The 23,068-nt window shown below is 40.4% G+C and overlaps 1 protein-coding gene and 1 pseudogene across 2 annotated transcripts in view; one reads left to right on the top strand and one right to left on the bottom strand.

Annotated features, from left to right (window-relative positions):
* ARHGAP26 (Rho GTPase activating protein 26) overlaps window positions 1-23,068 on the top strand; it is a 418,379-nt gene that overhangs the window by 137,306 nt on the left and 258,005 nt on the right. For both annotated transcript variants that reach the window (XM_055332159.1, XM_055332158.1), the window contains exons 10-11: window positions 3,238-3,332; window positions 19,879-19,957. In XM_055332159.1, the coding sequence (XP_055188134.1) occupies window positions 3,238-3,332; window positions 19,879-19,957 (174 nt within the window). The remainder of the gene's footprint in view (window positions 1-3,237; window positions 3,333-19,878; window positions 19,958-23,068) is intronic.
* On the bottom strand, window positions 21,180-21,472 carry LOC129513813 (60S ribosomal protein L37-like; annotated as a pseudogene).

The following is a 23,068-nucleotide window of genomic DNA, read 5'->3' as shown; positions in this document are numbered from 1 at the left end:
ATGCATTTATATTATTGTTGGCTACTCTGCCAGCTGCCCCTTGACCTCTACTACTTCAAGTTTTTCTTCCTGGCTTTCTTTTCCTTAGACCATAAATATAAGAATTTATCAGCATCTCTTTCCCTTCCATGTATTACAGAAGAATACACCAAAGTTCTTTCAATGTCAGAAAGGGAATAATGTCAGGAAAATAATATTGTTCAAATAGAGAAACATAAAGAATTTACAGAGTCGGAAGAGATATTAAACATTGATCACTAGGTGTTCCCTAGTTTTCATACAATGGAAATAGAGTTAGACTTGTTCCCTTGTTGAGCCATAGTCCTTTTCCAATCCTGTCTTTCTAGAAATGAGCATCACTAAATTATTCTTTCACACAGTCTTTATTTGGGGGCTGTTGACCTTCTGCTTTTCTAAACCTTAAAAGAAGAACTCTTTTGTGTTTGATCTTATTTCACTGGAAAGTGAATGACAGAAACCAGTTTTGCTGGATGTTTGGGACTCCCAAGTGTTCAGTGAATTAATAGTAAACACCTCACTGGGTTCTTAAGAAGTTTATGTGAATTAGTATATATATTGTTGGGACAGAGCTTCACACATAATGAGTTCTGTATTAGGAGCTTGATAGTACAATAATTAATTTTCCTAATAATTCCTAAAATTTATTTTATATTTTTAAGTCCTTGTATTATCCTATTATCCTATATTATCCTGCTTAATCCACTTTTCTCCTTCATAAAGGAGGAAATTGTGGTCTAGAGAGAGAAAATGATTTATAGAGCCATACAACTGATGAGTTACAGAGGCAGTACTCAGACTCTGATTCTGGAGTCTGCATCTTCTGAATCAGAAATGACTGCTGTGAATAATAGTGATAATAATAATAGAAAAATAGATAAAATAATATCTTTCCATGATATCACTCTATTTCCTCAGCTTTAAGGTGGAGGAAATAGGAAGACTGGCAATCTAGAAGTAATGTCATCTCAATTTGTACAGGAGAATCATGTGACATCTTTATATATGATATATGTGTTTGTACAAAGCTCTCCCCAGGAGGTGGAAATAGACAACATAGATAATAGGATGGGTTTTTTATTTTCCTAACATGCTTTTTCACTCATCTTTCCTGTCCATTTCATTTGCATTATTCTCCTGTAAAAGTACCTGCTTTTCTCTTAGCTTCAGACGAGGATTTGTGAGCAGATTTGTTCCATCATCTTGGAGATGTGTGTGGTGAAAGAGAATTCCCCTGTATCCTACCCTCTGAGATGAGGCATGGCAGCTCTCTCTGTGTGAGGTCTGAGCAGCCCGAAGCTGACCTTGTCCCCTTCCCTTGCTTGAAACCCTTCATTATTTTTCCCTTGCTCTCGGAAAATGGACCACAATCTGCATGATCTGGCTCTTGATTCCCTCAGGCTCTTTTTCATACCACTTTGCCACTTGCTCTGGGATTCAGCCATACTGGCTCGCTTTCAGTTCCTCCCAGGCTTCATGGACCCTGACCACAGGACCTTTCACCTACTGTTCTCTACTCCCCTGAAAAGACAGTAGATGGAAGGCTTGTGAATATAAATTGTTTCTTGCTAGGTCTTCTGTGTTTGTGTGGTATTGTAATAGTAGGGGGTAGTTAAGTTTTACCATATGTAGTCACATTTCCTTTCTCAACAAATTAGGCAGGTTTGCTAGTTTTCTCCCTTGTTCAGACAAAACGATTGGCAAAGGCAAGAGAAGAGAAACAGGAGCTGTAAATTCTTAAATGGGGCCAAAATCAGGGAAAGAAATTCCTGTTTTTAGGCAATAAAAGAACACTATGTGATGAAACTGTTGGATTCCATTTGTACAATGGGATACTACTCAGTAGTAAAAAGAAAAAAACTATTGATTTGTACAACATAGGTGAACTGCAAAAGAATTGTGCCAAATCAAAGAAGTCAGAAATAAAAGAGCACATAATATGTGATTCTATTTATATGAATTATAGAATATGCAAACTGATCTGTATGACAATTCAGTATTTATTTACCTGAGGGTGGACTGGAGGGAGGGATGAAATTCAAAGGACACAAGGAAATTTCTGGGGGTGATAGAAATGTTCATTAGCTTGATTGTGGTATTGATTTTTATGGATGCATATAGAAGTTAGAACTCATAAATTGACATGTACAGTTTTTTACACATTAGTTATACCTTTTTTTTTAAATTTTTTATTTATTTATGATAGTCACAGAGAGAGAGAGGCAGAGACACAGGCAGAGGGAGAAGCAGGCCCCATGCACCGGGAGCCCGATTCGGGACTCGATCCCGGGTCTCCAGGATTGCGCCCTGGGCCAAAGGCAGGCGCCAAACCGCTGCGTCACCCAGGGTTCCCCTTAGTTATACCTTTGTAAAACTGTTCAAAATCTACTTATTGAGCACTTCCTCTGTTCTGTGGCCGGTTTGGGCTCTGGGGACACTGGAATCAGCAAGAACCGACAGTCCCTGGCCTTAAGGAGCTTACAGTCTGATGAGGAGGGAGACATGATTGGAATCGTCACTTACAAGGACAGACAATTCCACCTGTGATCAGTTCTGAGACAAAGTACATGGTGCTATGTGAATGTGCCTTGGGATATTTGACCTGGTCCAAGAAGACCTTTCTGAAAAAAGATGATGGAGCCAAGATTATAGAAGTTCAGAGTCAAGAATAGACCCTTATCCACCCTGAAAATTAGGGGCGCCTGGGTGGCTCAGTTGGTTAAGTGTCTAACTCTTGATTTCGGCTCAGGTCATGCTCTCAGAGTTATGACATTGAGCCCTGTGTGGGGCTCTGTGCTGCGCGGAGTCTGCTTGTCTCTATGCCTTCCTCTCTCCCCCTCCTCCTGCTTGTATGTGCATGTGTGCACACTCTTTCTACTCTCTCAAAAAATAAAAAAAATAAAAACTTGTGTAAGTCAAACCTGTTGCAGATATTATCAACTAGAGTTTATCTAGCATGGGTTGATGTACCATTATGATGTGCTGGAACTAAATTAAAACTAGGGGTGTTTGGCTTGAAGTATGACATGGTTTCCAGGTTTTAGCTGTGTGAGTCTCTTGCCTGAGGGGAAGGTTTTTGCTCGACTTCCCACCTTGCTGTGGTCATGAACACCCAGGCTCAAGAAGATGGAATGGTCACTGTTGTTCATGTGACATGTCTGTGGTATACTGGAGAGATGCACAACATAGCCCATGTGACAGTCTGTATGCTCCCAACAGGGAGAAGATGAATCCGTCACCCTGAAATCCTGCACACGGCGGAAAACAGACTCTATCGAGAAGAGGTTTTGCTTTGACGTAGAAGCAGTAGATAGGTGAGTAGCTGTCACATTCTTCTCAGGAACAAATATTGCTGAATTTATAGATTTTTTGATTTTTTTTTTGTTTGTTTTTACCTTTTCCATTCAGTGAGAGCTTTCCTGTCCTCTAGACTCCCCCCCCCCCCCCCTTCTCCAGATACTCGGTTTGGAATAGACCTCAGGCCAGTTGCTGGTCTGCACGGGTCAGTATAGCTTCTCCACTCTTGTAGGTTCAGTGTTCAGCTTCTGGTCTGGTTTGCTTTTAACAAAGTTAGGGCTTTTCCAGAGAAGTGATGTGTCTTTATCTCCGGAGCTTGAGTAGGCGTTTGAAGAAAACTGTTAAGCGTGATCATACGAGCTATTTGAGATTTTTTACTCTATTTATTTATCACCTACATTTTCTTTTTTTTTAATGTAAATTTTTAAATTTAAAAATGGTCCAAAAGAAATCTAGGAAAGTGAAGGGTGGAACAAGTCATACTCATTTAAAAAAAGACAGCTTTTAGTTGTAGCGTTTCAGCACCATGTGTATGCACCCTGGAAAAACAGCAAACCACTTGTAAAAGCACTTTTTGCTGAGGAAGCTGGGTGTTGTAGTCCTCAATATTTATGGAGCCTCATTAAGCTGTACCATTTTGTGGTGTTAAGCTAGTTTGACAACATTCCAGTTCTTTGAAACACTTTACTTGGCAACAGGTTAATTCCTTGAGTGAAAGCCACGTGTTAAGCTTATTTGTGCTGTCTGTTCAAGATCAGCAGTGCCAGCATTAAAGATCCCTAAATCTTAGCATGATTCTCCCTAGAATGTCATTTACCTTCTTCCCTTTATTCACACACACACACACACACACACACCTCATTTTCTGAAGCCAATACTTCTGCCCTTTTTGGGACATTGATCTATGGCCACTTGTTCCTGGTTCTAGAAGATGCAGAGACTGAGTGCCTTCTGGGGGTGTTGGCATGTTTGGAATGCCTTCTTGTGCCCTGATGTCTCCCTATACTGTGACTGCTAAAGCATCTGTGGAGGGAGCATGCCCTTTTCACTTTAATCATATCATGGAAAGTACCTCATCTCTTCAGCTGTTAGCTATTATACCTTGGACTCTCAAGTTAGGCAGCCAGGGTCTAAATTTGGACTTTGCTGTTTAGTAGGCATGTGACTTTCAGCTATAACTGCTTAATCTCTCAGGGCCTAGATTTCCTTATCTGGAAAATGAAGATGGTAATAGTACCTGGTTCCTAGAATTGTAATGATTCAAGGAGATAATGTACATAAAACGCTTGGCAGGGTGGCAAATAATAAAAGCTGTTATTGGTTAATTAGCCTGTACTGCATGTTCACCAGACTTGATTTTGTAAGGTTAGACTCTAAATGATAAGAAGTGAACATGATTTGTAAAGAAAAGGAAGTACCACAATTCTTCACCGTGTTTGGGGATGTGAGAGGGTAATGGGGAAGGGGTACATGAAGATATATATAGGTTGAACTAGTGGGAATCGCAAAATGTCTGCCTCACACCAAAATTGGTAATTCTTGATTTTAAACAAATCCTAACTCAGGATGCTTTAAGCACTTGTGTCTCTGTTCTCAGTATGGAATCTAAGGGAACTCATATTGTTGGCATCCATGAAAGAGGTGGAGAAGTTGTGTGAATTTAAGGGGCAGAGGTAGCTGCTTGATGCTTGTCAACGGTTTCTAGAGACTGTTGTCCCTTTGTATGGCTATTCGGAAAAGGATGTGCCTCATATTGCAGCTGTCCCTTAGTTTGAAAACCAGCCCAGAGATGATTTCTATAGCTGAATTGTTTCCTGTTTTCTTCCTCAGAAGTTTTCCCAGAAGTTTTCGAGAGTTTTTTTTTTTTAAAGGCAATTAAAACTCAGCGAGGTGCCTCCATCTCATTTCCACCTTGCAAATACTTCCTACCATCTTTCCCCTTGATTATACCCTTAAAGCTTTGCATGTCCCAATTATAAGCTGAGAGCACATGTGTCACATTGAACATACTGAGTGGGTTTGGGAAGTGGATTTCTCCTAAATTAACTGTTTCTGGTTCCCTTTGGTTTGAGTCTGGGTTCGGAAAGAGGCTGCCAGATTTCCTCTTAGTAAGCAGGAGGTGCATAGCTAGTTGTGTTGTATTGCTTATATTTAAAATTTTCTTGTATATTGTGGTATTGGGACACTTTAAAAACCCTTCTGGCTGGGGAGAGACAGTCCCTCAGAGTTAGATAATTCTTAGAGATAGCAAAGGGCAATGCCTGGAGCATGCCATTGACATGCAAATTAACCAACCCAGGCCCTGCCTCCTCCAGTTTGCCCTTAATCCCCAGGAAGCAATACTCCTCTGCTTTAGTCATCTGAGGTCCCAGGTACCAAGCCAGGAGGGCCACTCTTATAGTTTAGAGCCTTATGAAATTATTCAGACTAGCCAATAAACTGTTGATCCTGTCCTGCTTTGCATTTCTCTTGGAAACTGCAATAAGAGCCGTCAGCCAGACTCTTCCATCAATTCTGCCAACAAGAAGCCCCTTGGGTGCTGGCTCTTTCCCACATGGCTCTGTTAGGTATGCCATTCGGGCACCCTGTTTCTAGGACTTGAATGTATAAGAAATTTTGTTTTCTGAGCTTGAGCATCTTCTGTGCCTCCTCTTGGGGCCACACCTGTCACCTAAAATAACATAGAACATGTATGAAATACTTCTCTGTTTTCTATGTAGGTCATTATCTTTGATCTCAAAGATTAGGTTACAGTTGGGCAGCATTTTTCCTTCTCTGTCTCCTGTTTTGACTCCATGTCTTTCTGCATTATTCTTAGCCATACAGGAAGGGACTAAGGAGAGAAGGAAACGCATTTCCATGGGTTCATTGGCAACATTCCTGGGAACTCTGCCCAGGGTCCTGTCCTCTGGAAGATTCCTACACCTTGGTTTTTCCCCAGTGTGTTTTAGCAAGGATGTGATTCCTGCTGCCTTTCCAACCTGTGCCTTCCACAGATTTCTCAGGTGTACCTGAATGGCTTGAGAGGAAGAGGGACAAAATACAAGTTTAGCACCTAGGAAACCAGGAAGTAAAGAGGTACTGGCTATATTTATAGATGTTTATGTAGTGGCTATTAATGTTTTACTCTATTAAGGTATAGATACATGCTAAAGTAGTATGTTTTGACGTAGAATATATGACATGATGGATTTTTAGGGTTGAATATTTCTGTCTTTTAGACTCAGTGCTGATAGTTTATGTTGTTTTTTAACAGAGGCTATAGCCTTTAGGAAGTGATACTCTAGCAGGTCAGTATTTCTGAGTTGATGACATCACCATGTCTTACTGTGTGTTGAGAACCACCTGCACTCAGCATCCTCAGGGGTGCTTGTTAGAACTACAGCTTCTTGGCCCCTGCCCCAGACCTACAGAGTCTGACTCTCTTGGAAAGAAACTCTGAAATACACTTTGAGAACAAGCTCTTCATTTGTCTTTTATTCTCATTTATAATTGGTACATTAAACACCATACCTATTACAATACAGATTTTTCAGAGTGTATAAGAAATGTTTCCTTATGAAAAACATTGTAACAAAGAACAAGAGTAAAACAGAACAAAAATCCAGAAAACTGAGCCTTCTTTATGAAGGAGCTTAATTCTTACCAATACGGAGGAGACGACTACGGCTAGTAGAAAACGTCATTTTCAGCCTCTGATACAGATGACCAGGAAGAAGGCAACAGCAGCCACTATCATAAAACTCGCTTTTTAAGTTAAAGATGGAAGGGAACCAGAAGTAAGAGAACACTTTCTAGAAGCTGAAAGCTTTTCATACATGTCTCAGGTTATTCTCACTACACTCCAAGGAGGATTGTGCTTCACTTAATTCACATTTCTGATGATGAATCTGTAGTTCAGAGGTGTGAGTCTTCCCCCAGGCTCAGGAGGGATTTGAACTGAGGTGTGTGGGTGCACACTGCAGGGCACTTTGCTGCCTCAGAACTGAGGATACGTTAGAAATGTTTCCAGTGATAAGCCCCAGGGCTGTCAGAACTTGGGTTTCAGAGATACCACTGAGTGTTCAACTTGCTGGATGTGAAATCTGTGAAGTGCTTTCTCACCATAATCACTTGCACGTGGCATCATAAACAAATGGATGAACTGAAACTGCAAACTAGCTTCTGTTCTTATATTTACTACTTTATGATCTTCAGAAAATCCTCACATGGCTAACAGTTCAAAGTGGCAGTGCAGATAGGGCACAGGTGCCAGGTACATCACACACAGGTGTTCGATGAATGGTATGTTTTGTGTGTTTTTGTTTTTGGTACACCTCTTACACCTTTTATTTTTAATACTTTTTTTTTTTTTTTTTTTTTTTTTTTATGATAGTCACAGAGAGAGAGAGAGAGAGAGGCAGAGACATAGGCAGAGGGAGAAGCAGGCTCCATGCACCCGACATGGGATTCGATCCTGGGTCTCCAGGATCGCGCCCTGGGCCAAAGGCAGGCGCCAAACCGCTGCGCCACCCAGGGATCCCTACACCTTTTATTTTTAAGGTGACACTTCTATTTGGGGAGGTTAGCATGAGTAAGGAATAAAAGCAACAGTGCCATTTATCAGTTGATTTCATTGTATCACAATGCATTGCTGTTACTTTGTTCCTCCTGAAATCCTGATGATTAATCAGGATTGATCTCCGATATTCATATCGTACAGGAAGAAGTGTTGTGACTCTTTGACCCCTGAACAAGCTGGAAATCAAAATAACTGTTAATTCAGAGGTTTGGGATTCAGATCTATAGTTCTTGAACCTTGTGTCAGAGGTTCTCTGTAAACTGAATACATTTCAGAAAGTTACTTTTAATTCTTATATCTAATTGTTTTTCCTTTGATATTTCAACTAGGCCTATAGTTTCAGGATCTTACACCCTTCTATGGTAACTTCATATAATTACTTAGTTCCACATAATCACATCTTATCTGTCGGTATTCTCTAGTGCCTGCATGCCTTTGATTCCTTTTCTCAGAACTGGTTTGTGGGGGTGGGGAGGGGGTGGGGAGTGGTTCAAACCTGAGAATTTGTTAAAGACTCTGGGACAGTTGTGAGTTAGTATGTCACAGCCTGTTGTTTTCATGTCTTTGTCTTTCCTTCAAAAGGGTTTTATTGTTACCAACACTGAAAAGTTTATATTAGTAGAAACTTCTGTGTCTTTTTTCAGTTCCAAAGTAAAAAGTTGTGTAGGTCAAGATATTATGTCCATTAAATTATTGCAATACTGCTTTGAATTTCCCTTCTGCTTTTGTTTTTTAATTCAGTTTCAGGACTCTAGCATTAAGACTATTTTAGGGCTTTAAGTGAGTGTGTAGAACTTGGAGTTGCTGTAGGATGTTGCCACAATATGATACAAAGAGGAGTATTTTCTTTCTTAGAAGAGGTTTATTGTGAGTTAAATTATATATCCCTGGATTCATATGTTGACTAATCCCCAGTATCTAAAAATCAAAATTATTTGGAAACAGTGCCTTTACAGAGGTCATCAAGTTGAAAGGGAGGTAATTAGGGTCTTTACAGAGGTCTTCAAGAAAGTGAAGTCCTTAGGGTGGGCCCATAATCCGGTAAGACTGATGTCCCTATAAAAGGGGGTAATTTGGATACCAAGACAGATTATATACACAGGGAGAATACCATGTGAATGCGAAGGCAGAGAAGGGGGTGATGCATCTTCAAGGAGTGCCAGAGGTGGCTAGTAAATCGCCAGAAGCTATGACTGAGGCATGGAAAGGATTCTCCTTCACACACCCCAGAAGGAACCTCCCCTGCTAAGTACTTGCTCTCAAATTTAACAGCCTCTAGACTTGTGAGATGCTAAATTTCTGCTATTGCTGTCACCCAGTTTGTGGTACTTTGTTACAAGCAGTCCTAGCAAAGGAACTCAGCATTGAATAGGGAGTACCTCTGTCAATCAAGCAACAGCAATACCCCTGACCGCCTTACTTATTTATTTATTTAATTTTATTTTTAAAAAGATTTTATTTATTCATGAGAGTCACAGAGAGAGGGGCAGAGACATAGGCAAAGGGAGAAACAGGCTCCCTGCAGGGAGCCCGATGTGGGACTGAATCCCAGGACCCCAGGATCATGACCTGAGCCAAAGGCAGACCTTCAACCACTCAGCTACCCAGATGTCCCCCCTAACAGCCTATTAGATGGATGGGCCGGCACACACTTGTTGAATAATCCCACTGGCAAGAGGCCCCACTGTACAAACAACATATTGACATAAATTATCTTCCTTATTCTGTATACTTTTGATGGTAGCCTAAGCTTTCTTTAGCTTAAAAAATATATATATCATTCTTTCTTCTTAATAAAGTAGCATTCTTTTGTGTTTTTGTATTACCTTGCCGTAGCACCGAGCATTTGAAGGTTTATATTTTATATTGCTGAACTGAATAAAGACTGGATTTATCATTTTTTTTCCCTAAAATTATGTCACCTCTTTTTGAAGGAGTTCAATGTAAAGTTCATGGATAGGAATGGGACTCCCATCTAAAAGTAGCTGTTAGTGGTAGTGGTATGTGAGTTACTAATACTTGCCAATTGGTGCTTCCCTTCAGTCACTGAATAATTAACTCCACCATGCAGCATCTTATGGAAATTCATGAATAAGAATAGAGAAAATATTTGTTCAAGCTCAAGGATCATGGTGGCAATCTTCTCCCAGCATCTCTGGATTTGTTTAAAGAAATTTCTCACAGATGTAACACATGGATATTTTCTCCCATATGTTTTCCAGGAGGAGCCACTAAACCATATGGAAAATAATAGAAACAAAAGGCTTCGTTTTGATGCACTGAATCAGTGTAGTCTCTTGAGTGGTGGTGTTTATATTTAGGGAAAGGAAACAATTAGAATGCTGTATTTTTTCGAGGATTAATTCCAGCAGAAGTCCTTACATTTGAAGACATTATGTGGAGTACTAAATGGCCCATTCCCAATATTGGCATGGGGGCCAGGACAAGCATAGTCCTTACCTTTGTGGAGTTTACTTTTGATTATAGAAATGCATACACATACAGATTCATGCAACTAAAGGTATAAACCAGGACGTTGAGTGTTTGAGCAAACTTGGAGGACCAGAAAGCTGTAGGACGAATATAACAAACCCAGGGACTTAATCCTGCTGTTCTTAGAGAGATTGATGGCATGACCAGAATACCATGAATCTATTCCTTCTCTCATTCCCTGCCTCCCTCCCTCATTTATGAAGTGTAACTACCTGCCACAGATTTTACCAGCAATGGAAGTAGAAAGTTTAATAAAGCACTTTGAATCTATCGGACTTTCCTTCTTAAAAGTTGCCACCAGATTTTGCTTTCAAATTCAACCTGAAGTCCTAGTGCAAGCTTCCCACGAATAGGTAAAGACAGACACCTTTTCTTTTTCTGACCAGCACCAACCTGATGTGCCATACCCACTATCTACTCTAGGGTCATCCTACTGTATGTACTGTGCCTTTGCACTATGTATGAACTTTTCCTGGTAGTGGTTGGCTGGTTGTTTAATTAGATATGTTGTATATACCTCTGTTCAACTCTAAATTTGTGTGTCAGGGATCCCTGGGTGGCGCAGCGGTTTGGCGCCTGCCTTTGGCCCGGGGCACGATCCTGGAGACCTGGGGTTGAGTCCCACGTCGGGCTCCCTGCATGGAAGCCTGCTTCTCCCTCTGCCTGTGTCTCTGCCTCTCTGTCTCTCTCTGTGTGACTATCATGAATAAATAAATAAAATCTTTAAAAAAAAATAAATTTGTGTGTCAGATAATATGTTTTCCAGAGGCACAATCACGTTTTACAGTTTTTAATACAGTACTGTGTGCATGTGGTTGTTTATTTTGTTGCTTAAGGAAGTGTAATTTTTTAGTTAGATTATTTTCTTCTTTCCTTTGGGACTTTGGTAAACTATTTGGTAAACTATTTTGTAAGATTAAGGAACTTAATCATGTTAGTTACTATTTAAAATAAAACTTGAGCAGGTACTCATGTAATCTGCATTTCAGTATAGGTAACGTGAACAAAATTCCAGGAAAATGAAAGCTTGGTTAAAATAAGAATAGTGGAGACTTGAAAGATCTGAAAAACTCACCGTAACCCTCCAATTAGCTTCCACACTTATTTCAAGGATGTTTTTATGGCAGGCTGTGCAGTGCTGGTAAAAGATGCTAGCAGCCTTGAGATTCAGTTTGGGACCTGCCCCTTACTAACTGTATGACTCTGGGCAAGAGCATTAGCCACATGGATAAGATGAGGCTAATCATACCTCCTTTACAGGATTGTTTTGAAGATGGAATATGATAATACTCCTTCCTCATGCAGTCCTGTGTTGGAGAAAGTTGTGCTTTAAAATTTTTTTTCTCTACCCAATACCTGGGAATTCATTGTTCTCATGTTGAACCTAACCTTGGGTGAATGTTTCTTTTGAGCCTGTTTTCCCCCCCGCCCCACTCATTTTGATGATACTCATTTTCCTCTAGTGGAATGAGGTTTCAAGTCATCTATAAACTAGGAGTGAATATAGGTGCATTAAATATATATGTGCAAAGGGGCTGCTGGGGGAAGATTTCAGTTTTCAAATTATATATGTGGTAACATTATTTGGATATATTTCCTATAGAAGATAAAAAGTTGTATGCCTTTCTTCATCATTTATTGTCTCAAAAGGGAACTGTAAGAAGGTAAAATAATTCTGTTGCTCCTAACTTGGTATGTGTTGTGTGTGTATGCACTTGTTTGTATATCTTGGTGAGGTTGTGTAAGTGTAGGATGGTATGTATTTTCCAAAAAAGATCGCATTATGTAACAGACTTGCTGCAGTGCTCAACCTCTAGATGGCAGTTTTGTATATTTATTAGTAACTATTAAAAGGTCTATTGAAAATTAGCTGTCCTTTATATATCCACAATTAGGAGTCAGTGGGGGTTGTGTGTTTGTGCCTATAGAAGAAATTATGCAAATCACTCCTTAAAGAAAAGGTATGGAATGATTCATTCCTTCCTCTCACCCTTTTGTGATGGATCATTTTGTACCCCTTCCCTACAAAAGCAAGCATGCTCAGTTAATCAAGCCTCTGTAAACATTACATTTTACCTTGCTTTATAAATGAAAAGTGTCAGGCTCTTCACTTCAGGGATGGCTTATTTCAAGATGGTGAAGAAAACAGATGTGTGATTTTGGCTGTCCGATGTATGCTGAGCACCAGGCAGATATGCTTTTCCTTCTTGGTGCAGGGCGCCTTTATCTTTTGCAACAGATGAATCTATTTTTCCTGGTTCCAGACTTCTCTTCCCCTCCCCTCCCCTTTTCACCCCTGGCTTGAAATAATATTTGAATTTGCCTTCCTGGTGGTTGGATTAGAATGCTAGTCTCAGTACCACTGACATTTCAGACAGGAAATGGCTTTTCCTTCCTCAGAGGGTGTTCTGCTCTAATTTCCATACTTGGGTGGAGGTAAACGGGGTGGCGGGGGCTGGGGGATGTATTGTGCTTTCTGTATTACTTCTTGGCTGTTAGATAAAATAAGTGAGTCCAGAAGTTCTTGGAATCTTAAATATTCATGCAGTTTGAACTTGTCATTGACAAGTAGTCCTTTCCCTCTTCTTTTTTTGTAAATTGAGAGCCTGTTTACTGTTGACTCTGGTTTAAGTAAGAATGAGATGGGGTGGTTCATGGATTTTACAAAGGAAGACTGGGGCAACCTTACTTGTACTCTTCAATCTGCATACTGAAATTTGGTGTTTTGCTAATGGAGAATGCCAGTTTATGAGGCAACTTCTAAGTGTAAAATGAGTTGTTGTTGTTTTTTTAAAATCTAAACCAAAATGTTGCTGTTAAATAAATATGAAAAGAGGAAACAACTCAATCAGTAAATTCCACTTACTTATATTTCTATTCACTATGAGCTAGATGGTAAAAATGAAAAATTAATAAATGAACTAATAAATTTCTTGAATTAGACAATTTTTAAAAATTTTTTATCAATGGTAGTAACATGTATTTTTGTTCTCCCTGAGTCTTACTCATTGTGGCAATTAATAATGCTGTCTCCTGTTGTTGCTGCTGCTTCTCTGTTAAAATTTGCTTTCTTCTATGCTAGAAGATACCTAGCATCATGGCTGGCACATTATAGGTAATAAGTATATGTTTCCTTTAGGATCATGCAGCTTAATGTGCCAAAGATTGCTTTATCTGGGCTTCCTGATGTTTTATGACTGCACTCTCCTTTAAAAGAAAATGTAGGAAATTATTTGATACAATTGGCAATATTTACTATTGAGAGTCTTATTACTACCATGGTACTCATTATTTTAGGACCTTTCCTCTCAAGAGGTTAGTGCTACAGGCTGTAACAGGTTATGATTCAGTCATAATAAGGATCAGATCCTTTCTAAATTGATGAGAAATCAGCTTCTGAAAACTTAAGGTGTAGGGGTGGGGGGGGGGAAGGAGGGAGAGAGAGAGCAGGAGAGTACACAAAAGCTGTGCTTCCCCTCTTTCCTTGAGAGTACACAAAAGCTGTGCTTCCCCTCTTTCCTTCCTTCCCTTTAAGGCAGAGGGAGCTGGTCACTATGGATCCCAGGGCACATACACTGCATGCACATGGGGGCAGTACAGTATTGTGGTTATGTATGGGCTTTTACAGAGTCAGCAGACTGGCTTTAATTGAGGTGTTGCCACTTACATTTTACAAGACTTTTAAAGAGGTATAATATTACCTACTTCGTAAAGTTATTTTGAAGAATAAGTAATAATGCAGGTAAAGTCCTCAGCACAGTGCTTGGCACATAGTAAATTATTCAGTAAATATTAGCCACAGTTAATAGGTCCCTAGTTTGTAGCTTCTGGTTTCTCTCTCAGGTTTCTCTGTTTTTGCATAATTCAGGTTACAATGGCATGATCTTTTCATGAAGAAGGATCTGTAATGCACAAGGAGCTTCTTCAGGGGGTCATTATCTCAGCATATGTATAGCTGTGCATATTGTTAAAATTTTAGATGTTTCAGTCTGTAATCTCATAGACAAGAAAGAAATGTCATTCTCTAAGATTATTTGGAATGATTTTGGCCATATCTCTGTGTAAATGAAGATGTCCTGAACCTTGAACCCTAATAATGGTTGGGAACCTGTTTTCCCAGTAGCATTTTAGAAGCAAAGGACCACTTCTTATCCCTGGCACTTGTGCAGCTCTTTTCAGTGGTGGATGGCAGCCCGTTCTCCAAGCCTTCACCATTCCTGTCTTCCTATATAAGCATATAGGCCTCAAATGCAGGCTGTGGGAATGTGTGTTTCTGCAGGTGCCATAGTCCTTCTTTTATTCTGAACTTGCCCCTTTCATGTGCTGTAGTGTGGTTGGGAGCTGGGGGATGAACTTTTGCCAACAGAAGACTTAGAGTCTTATGAATGAGTAACCTCTAGATCTTTGGAGGTTGATTTAGAAAGAATAGTACTGTTAGATTCTGAGTGTGTTTGTTTCAGTGGGGTGGAGTTAGGAACAGCATTTCCTTGTCCAGTAGGAAGTGGTGGAGTTGCCAAGCCACTGAGATCACTATTGTTGACTCAGATTCAGGAATAAGATTAGAGCAGGAAAGCTGTCGAATGGCCCTGGAGTCAGGCCTGATTGTGATTCTGCTTGCTGTCTGCTGCTGAGGAGGCTGTGAGCTGACATCAGTGGTCCCAGCTCCTGGATGTGGCAGTGAAGAGTGTACTGTTTTCCATGGGCTCTTTCTGGAGGCCAGCGTTGAAGGCGCTATGGTGTTGGGGCGTGGTTTGCCCTGTGACGGATGAGTAATGGTCTGCATCTCTTCCCGTGTTGTGTGAGAGGTGGAGTGCCAGCTTAGAGAAAATTGTAGATACTGTTCACAGTTCTTAAGCTGATAAATATACAGCACTAACCAAGGGTTTATTCAGAGTCAAAATGAGGTGCCATATCTTATACGTTGTATCTTAGGCTTGAGCTCCAAAAAGGATTGCAAGTCCTTTGTCACTTTTCCCAACTAGTGGGCAGAGGGAGCTCCTTCACAGATTTTCTAGAATTTGCTAAAGACCCCTTCTTTGTCCTTATCGATTTATCTGACTTTAATTCCAAAAGGGGGAAGTAGGCCAGTTTGATGCTTTACTCAGGAGGAAAAAGGAAATGGTCATGATGTCAGAGCCTGTGTGTCACTGCAGCCCCTGGCTTGACTCCTTTTGTGGTAGAGGTGTGATTTTTCAGTGCTATCTATGATTGTTCTGGGGGGTGGGGTCATGTGTATCAGAAGCACCTGTGGCTGCTTTCTTTTCTTTTTTAAACTATATACACCTGGCCTTCTCCCCCCATAATTTTCATCCTACTGCATACTTGCCATCTTTTCCCCTCCACGTGCCACCTCCATTGGCCCCAGTGATAACTAATTTTTGGAACATTTACAGTGTATCTGACACTTTGAAAAACTTTATGAACGTCTCATTTAACCTTCACAATGACTCCTTGAAGTAGGTACTGTTTAAATCTGCAGTGTAAAGGATAACATGGAGTAGTTCAGTTACTTGTCCTCTAGGCATTTATGCAGCAGCAAAGCACCAGAATCAGGATAACTAGTGAGCCTAAATTATTGATGACAAGGCCTGTCTCTTCACTTTGTATGTATGTATATATGTATTTAAAGATTTTATTTATTAGAGAGGTGGGGAGAGAGAGAGAGAGCGCGCGTGCAAGAGAGAGAGAAAGAAAGAAAGGGCAGGTGGGTACGAGAGTATAAGAGTAGAGGGAGGGAGAAACAGTAGTCTCTCCACTGAGCAGGGAGCCTGATGAGGAGTTTGATCCCTGGATTCCGGGATCATGACCTGAGCCAAAAGCAGACGCTTAACCAACTGAGCCACGCAGGTGTCCTTCTCTTCAGTATTTAAAAGACTTTTTTAAAAAGTTGAGGTGTAATCCCAGTAAGATGCACAAATCTTAAGTCCATATCTTTATGACAACCCCCCAACCCCTACCTGTGTAACCACCCTGATCAGGTTATAGAAAGAACATTGCTGTTACCTGAGAAGGCTTCCTTCTGGTCATTGTCATACCTTTTCCCCAAGATGAAATCACTTTTCTGAATTCTGTCACTATAAATGACGTTGACTAGTGTTTGAACATCATATCAATGGAATCATACTGTTAGTAGTCTTTTGTGTCTCGATTGTGTTTTTCATTATTATATGAGGGAGCCTGATGTGGGGCTCTATCCCAGAATCCTGGGATCATGACCTGAGTGGAAGGCAGACAGTTAACTGACTGAAACATCCCAGGCGTCCCAATCATCTTTAAACTAGTAGACTGTACTGCCAACGCACTGTGGTGCTTAGAGGAGGGTTTAGTTCTTTTTGATGGTGGAGGACTTGAGTGGTCAATATCTGCTCTTTTTGGGCTAGAGCACCTTTACATTTGCTGTGGTCTTGTGTCCAAGGGTGAAACAATAGACTGCTGGGTTGAGATCCTGGCTCTTGAGACTGTGGACAAGGTCTTTAACCTATTTGACCTTTTGTTTTTTTCATCTGCTCAGTGGGGTAATGAGAGCATACTTAGCACATGATGTAGTTGTCTAGATTAAATGAGCTAATTTATGTATAGTGCTCAGCACAGCACCTGACACATCCTCCTAAGTTATTATTATTATAGTTTTAATTCCATTCTGGTTTTGATAGTTTCATAATTCTTTGTAGAACTAGAAAGAGCTCATTTACTTCAGTTTTCTTTCATTGTTTTATATTTTCCCTTGCTCACTGAACACCTGCCTCTGGAGTTCTCTTTCCCTTTCCCCTTCTCCATTTTTGTTGTGAAAAGCCAGATGCATTTAAAGTATGAACTAATAAGCTGGTGCCCTTAGAAATGTGTCCTATCTTACAGGGACTGACATAGAAAGTACAGGATCATAGAGAGTTTTGCCCATTTTATTTTGTTTAGAGGAATGGTGGCTAGTAGGAACAAAGGGGGAATATGGAAAGGGACTTATTGCTTGATTCCAAAATAAAGCTGACCCTTTCACCTTGGTTCTTGGAAATTAACACACATAAGAGATTTATGTAATTATAGTTTAAATTGTAATGAAGGAGAAGAAACTTGGAGCCAACAGAGTGTTTTCTAGATGCCTAGAAAGGATAGTACTGTGATCCAGAGGTCATACTGAGAGAAAATTACCTGAACTTGGGAGATAGGATTAGAACTAAATATTAAATCCATCTTATTCAGTTCTGTACTACCCACTCCCACAAAAAAGGGGAACAAAACCACATGTGGAAAAGAACTTACATTTTGATATTTCTTCTTGAAATGAAAACAAATCCTGTTGACTTTCCTGGTTACTAGGGCCAAGTGGCCTCTGAGTTTGTCTGAACTTCCTCTTTGTGGCTCTGGGTGGAAATATCACACTGTGTGCCATGAAGTTGATGTGACATCTGCAAGGTCCCTGAAATCTTGGTATGCTAGGCAACTATTGTGGTCTCACTGTTTGCTGGTGAGCACCTAGCAGGAAATGAACTGGAGACTTGTTGGCTGCTTGACCGTAGTGTATACCGGAGGGTGTCTTTGCTCTTAAGTGTTGGGGGACAGGAAGGAAAGGGTGGGGGCCTGTGGCCAGCCAGGGCAGTGGGCCTCAGACCTAACTGTGCACAGGATCACCTGTGGAGTTGGTGAAAACCCAAATTCCCAGACCAAGCCCAAAACTTCAGATTCATTAAGGTGGTTTCAGGCTGAGAATCTCCGTTTTAAGGGAATGCCCAATTCTGAAGCTGGTGGTCCAGGCACAGCACTTTGAGCAACATTCAAAGGTTCAGGTCCAGCACCTTGAGAGTTCTGTGGTAGACTGCAGCTTCGTAGACTTTTTTTTCTATATGCTGTTAAAGCATTGCGCTTGAGGTGGAATGGTAGAAGCAGTCCTCCACAACTGAAAGCCAAGGATCAGCTCTGTGGAGCCATGGCTGCCAGTAGTCTGCAGACATTCATTCTGACATACTAAACGGGCTCATGGTGGGAAGTGGGCATTTGAGTCTGAGAATGAAAATTTCTGAGAAGAGGAGGGCGAGGGTCCTGGCAGGGGCTGGTGGAATAAAGGGCTTACTGTATTTTCTGAGTTCTCTTTGTGTTAGGGTGCTACTACTCAGGATGGCCTTCACAGGACAGACTGCCTCTGGGAAATTACTGTTCTCATGCTCAACACCTTTACATCCACCCACACACCCACCTACCACGACTGTTGTCTACTTCTACCTGCACACGGGGAACGTGTGCACACACACTCACACCATACCCTAGTGCCCCTCAAATCCCCAACCCCTTTATGCTTACATCATTGGAAATGTTTTTCCTGAGTGGTGTTGAGGGATAATCAATGAAAAGAAGCAACTGTAATATTTAAAATATATTCAACATAAATAGATCTGGCATATTCACTGGAACTATGGAAATAAGTCAGGACCAGTGATTATATGGGTTAGAATGAATAGACTTGTGCTGCTACAAGTATGGCCAGGCCCATATGTGTTTCATTACCGTATTGATCTGGGATCATTAACCATACCATAGACTCAGACAGTAATAGGACTTAATTCTTGCTCAGTGGGCAGGCCTCTTCCTCTTAGGCTTTCTTAAACTTTAAAGATGAGGGTAGTTCATCTTTAAAGTGAGTAGTAGTTCTTCACTTTTTGAGGGTTGCAGTCTTTTTTGATAATGGGTGAGACTGTTAATACAGAAAAACATATATACATTTGAAGATGGAACTGTGGTTTATTGGCTCTCTGGGACCCATCTGTGGACCCTAAAAACTCCTGCTTTAATGAGCACAGAGGGCTTTTAGCCCTGTCTCCCAAAGATATTTTCATTGGCACAAGTCTGTTCTTATGGAGTGCCATCTGTAAGGGGAACTCAACAAACACCATTTGATTTTGTATGTGAGCTTTCTGGAGGGTTTGTGCTCAGTTTGAAAGAGCAAGCAGATTTCAATAAGAGTGAAAAGAGGTAATGCATGTAAAGAACTTAATACCTGACATGACAAATATTCACTTAAAAAAACTATATACGTTTAATTTAATTACAAAGCCAGTTACCTTCATAAAACATTTTCATGTCAAAAGGAATTTAGAAGCCTTGGATTAGAGATTAGGAGACCAGGATCCCTTCACTTGGTTGTTCCCCCTCTTTTTAATCTTGAAACCAGTAATTCTATTCACTTTAATAAATATGAATTGTATTCCTACTGTGAGTAAAGTTCTCTGTTTGGAGAATAGGAGAATAAGACCTCAAGGAACAAACAGGGTCTAAAGGAATCACTGTAATCATTTGGGTCCCTTAACTCTAAGTAGGGTGATGTCTGCTGTGTTTTCTCCTAGCTCCCTGAGGGAGATGGATTTATTCAGGGGCATTCAGGAGATGACTTTGCTTTCTGAGACTGGAAAGCTGTGTATGTTCCTGTCTTCAGGTTGTTAATCCCAACAATCCCTCACTCTTTGTCAAGGTCTCTCTACCTGTGACACTGGGTTCATTTCTGTGTCCTCCTTTCTCCACAGGCCAGGGGTTATCACCATGCAGGCATTGTCGGAAGAGGACCGGAGGCTCTGGATGGAAGCCATGGATGGCCGGGAACCTGTAAGTAACAATTCAGGGAAGTAGAACAGAAATAAAGACCCTGAGTTTTTTGTTGCTTCCCGAGTGCACTGATTTTTGCTCTTGATCTAAAGCCTTGGTTTCTCAAGATCAGTGTACCAGAGGGCATCTGGAACTGACATTCCTAGATAGTGATACTGCTTCTGTGTGGCTAGTCCCCGAGCTTTGGCCTCTCAGTCCTTCGGGCCTCTCAAGCTTGTGATACTCCCCTTTGCCCAGGCAGGTGTAGTGTCCTCAGTTCTCTTAGAGGAGGCAGAGTCTGGCCTACTGAACATTGATGTCTCCATGAAGTGGATGCAAAGCATTATCTGAAACCTATTTGAGTGAAATAAATTATTATAAAAGTGTATACAGATTATGTAGTATCTTTTTTCATTGTCTTGTGGTTCAGCCTCCCCTTGCCATGGTAGCCGCATCCGTAGTGGGATTATCAGTGTAGATGGAAGAATCTATGCCTGCTGGTGTGATCTGTGCTCCCATTTTTGAGTTGCTGGCCTTTGCTGGGTAATATAGTCTTGTGGTTTTTCTGCATCTTGTGACATGTTAAACACGTGAAGGCCCTAGGAGAGTCCCTAAAGTCAAGAACAGTGGCCTTATCTTGGTGCCAAGGATCTCAACTGCAGTGTTCAGCAGATATCAGGGTTATAGAACCTAAGAAAACAATCTAACCATGTTCCTCAAGCAAAAGATAAAAAGAATCTACAATGTCAGAGGGCCAGTAGTTATCACTTGCAAAGGCACTATCCAGAGGGGGAAATATGTGCAGGGGACATTAGGCCATAGTCTCCATTGAGTACGGAACTCTGTGTAAAGATGGGTATCCAGTATAGATGATTCCAGCTCATTTGTGATGTCTCTTTTTCAGTCTACCAGGGTTAGGTGATCTATACTGATGGATGGGTCTTTCTGCTCAGCTATTTTGTATATAAACGTGAAACTCTATTCAATCAACTGAGCAGAAACAAATAACTTGTGTTTGGATAGCATTTAATAACATAAGCAAGATTTAAAGAGCCATTTAAAGTTTGGAACAGCTAAATTCTAATTGAACGTTATTTAACCTTAACTCTTCTCTTGTGCTACATATAAGATACCCCCTTTTTTCCTCTGAATAAGTTGTTACTGATAGAAACTCTCAAAGCAGATATGCATTTATTCTTTTTTAAAACCAGGACATTTATAGTGTGACTAATTGTTGAAATCCTTAAGATGAACTGGTTTCTGCCATAGCTGCCCTGTGAGTTGAGGTGTTATTCCTTCACGGAATCCAGGCCTGAATCTGTGGTAGATAACTTTTAGGTGTCTCATTTGACTGGTCCCAGTGGTATTTTGTCTTTTAGCCTTGCACCACTTCAGTTATACTTTCTCTTTCATTTAGCAGGATAGCCACATTTGCCACAGGTCAACTTCTGAAGGTGGTAGACCTTAGAGCCACAGCGGCAGCACAATGTGTGTTTTAACACTGTGCTTTCCAAATGATGACACTCCTTTCATCATTTGGTTTCTGCAGCCAAGACTGAAGAGACTGGAAGGGAAGGCACATCTGATATATTTTATATATATATGTGAAGGCACATCTGATATATTTTATATATATATGTATGTATATAAAATATTATTATATATTTGTTAAATTTATTTAAATTTATTAAATTTAAATTTAAAATATTTTAAATATTATAAAATAATATTTTACATATATATAGCAGGTAGATATTGCTAACATTAGGGTTTTGTGGGCATGGTAAATGCTTGTTGTCAGATTCCTTTGAAAGCCGCTTCCTAGTTTGTCCTTTACCTTTGCTGCTATCACCTACTTAATCGAGCACTTAATCGAGCACTTTTGTGTGTGTAAGTCATGGATTTGGCATATTACATGCCTTAACCAATTTATTTTTCTTAGTACCTTATTAAATAAAAATAATCTTAGGACATCACAAAATACTACCATTTTATAGTTGAGGCAAGTGAGCCTTAAGTTCAGTAGCTTGGCTCAGTAGCACAGAGAGTAAGTGGCTGTAATGGTAGTGTGCAGGTTAGGTTGCCATAATAAGGAGACTCCAAAGTATAGTAGCTTAAATAACATAGAAGTTGATTTCTCTCTCCAAGCCTGGAAGTGAGCAGTCCGTGCTTGCCGGGTCATTCTGCCATACTCAGCCCATGACTTTCCAGGTTGCTGTACTAGTCATTGCTATTTTTCAGCCAGATAATGGAGATGAAAGTATCCAGAACCCAGGGGGTGCACATTACTTCCATTGGCCCTAACATACTTACATTGGCCACATCTGACTACAGAGGAGGTTGAGACATCTGGGTTGAACATAAGCAGCCATGGGCCCAGCTAGTATCCCAGGTATTTTATCACTTTCAGGAAAAAGAAGAGAAAACTAAAGCGTGGTTGAGAGTTTCCATCATAGTGGCAGAGGTGAATTTGAACCTATGTGTAGCCCTAGACGTGTTGGTTTTTATCATTAATAGAGGTAAAATGTGAAACTGCCTTCTAAGAATTCTCACTCATTTCATTTTTATAATACTTTATATCTGACTCTCTTGAATGATTCTTCAATTATAGGGAAGGAAATACCCAGGAAGAAAAAAATCTTGTCAGGGCATACTGTTCTTGGCGTGGATAAAAACTCCACTGTTTTTGGGTCTCCCCACCCCTTATAAGCTGCAGTTCTACAACTGCTTCACCAACTCCACTTTAAACGTTCCCTTCCTCCCTTTCTCTACCACTTGATATTTGTTCTCTGTATGTAATTGGTCTTACTAACCACTTGAGTTTTCCCGTAGATTAAATCCCGTAGATTTCCATCTGGCTTCTGCAGATGGAAAGTGTGCTGTTGAAAGAAACATCTCCTTGCCTCCAGAATGTACACATTAAAAAAAATTTAAACAAAAAATAATTCTGTTTCTAAACATAATATAAAATTATTTCCTCACAGGAACATATAGCTTTCTTTGAGAACCACATCTCTGTGTACTTTTCAGTTTCCTCAAGAGAGAGAAACAGACAAATGATAACTGCTTAAGTAGCAGGAATTATTAGGCTTAATTTTGTCTCCCATTGCTAAGAGCCTCAAGGGAGCATTC

This window comes from Nyctereutes procyonoides, unplaced genomic scaffold, assembly GCF_905146905.1.
Source record: "Nyctereutes procyonoides isolate TBG_1078 unplaced genomic scaffold, NYPRO_anot_genome, whole genome shotgun sequence".
In the NCBI taxonomy this organism is placed as follows: Eukaryota; Metazoa; Chordata; class Mammalia; order Carnivora; family Canidae; genus Nyctereutes; species Nyctereutes procyonoides.
Note: the sequence above shows the minus strand (reverse complement) of the source record. Positions and strands in the feature narration are given on the sequence as shown.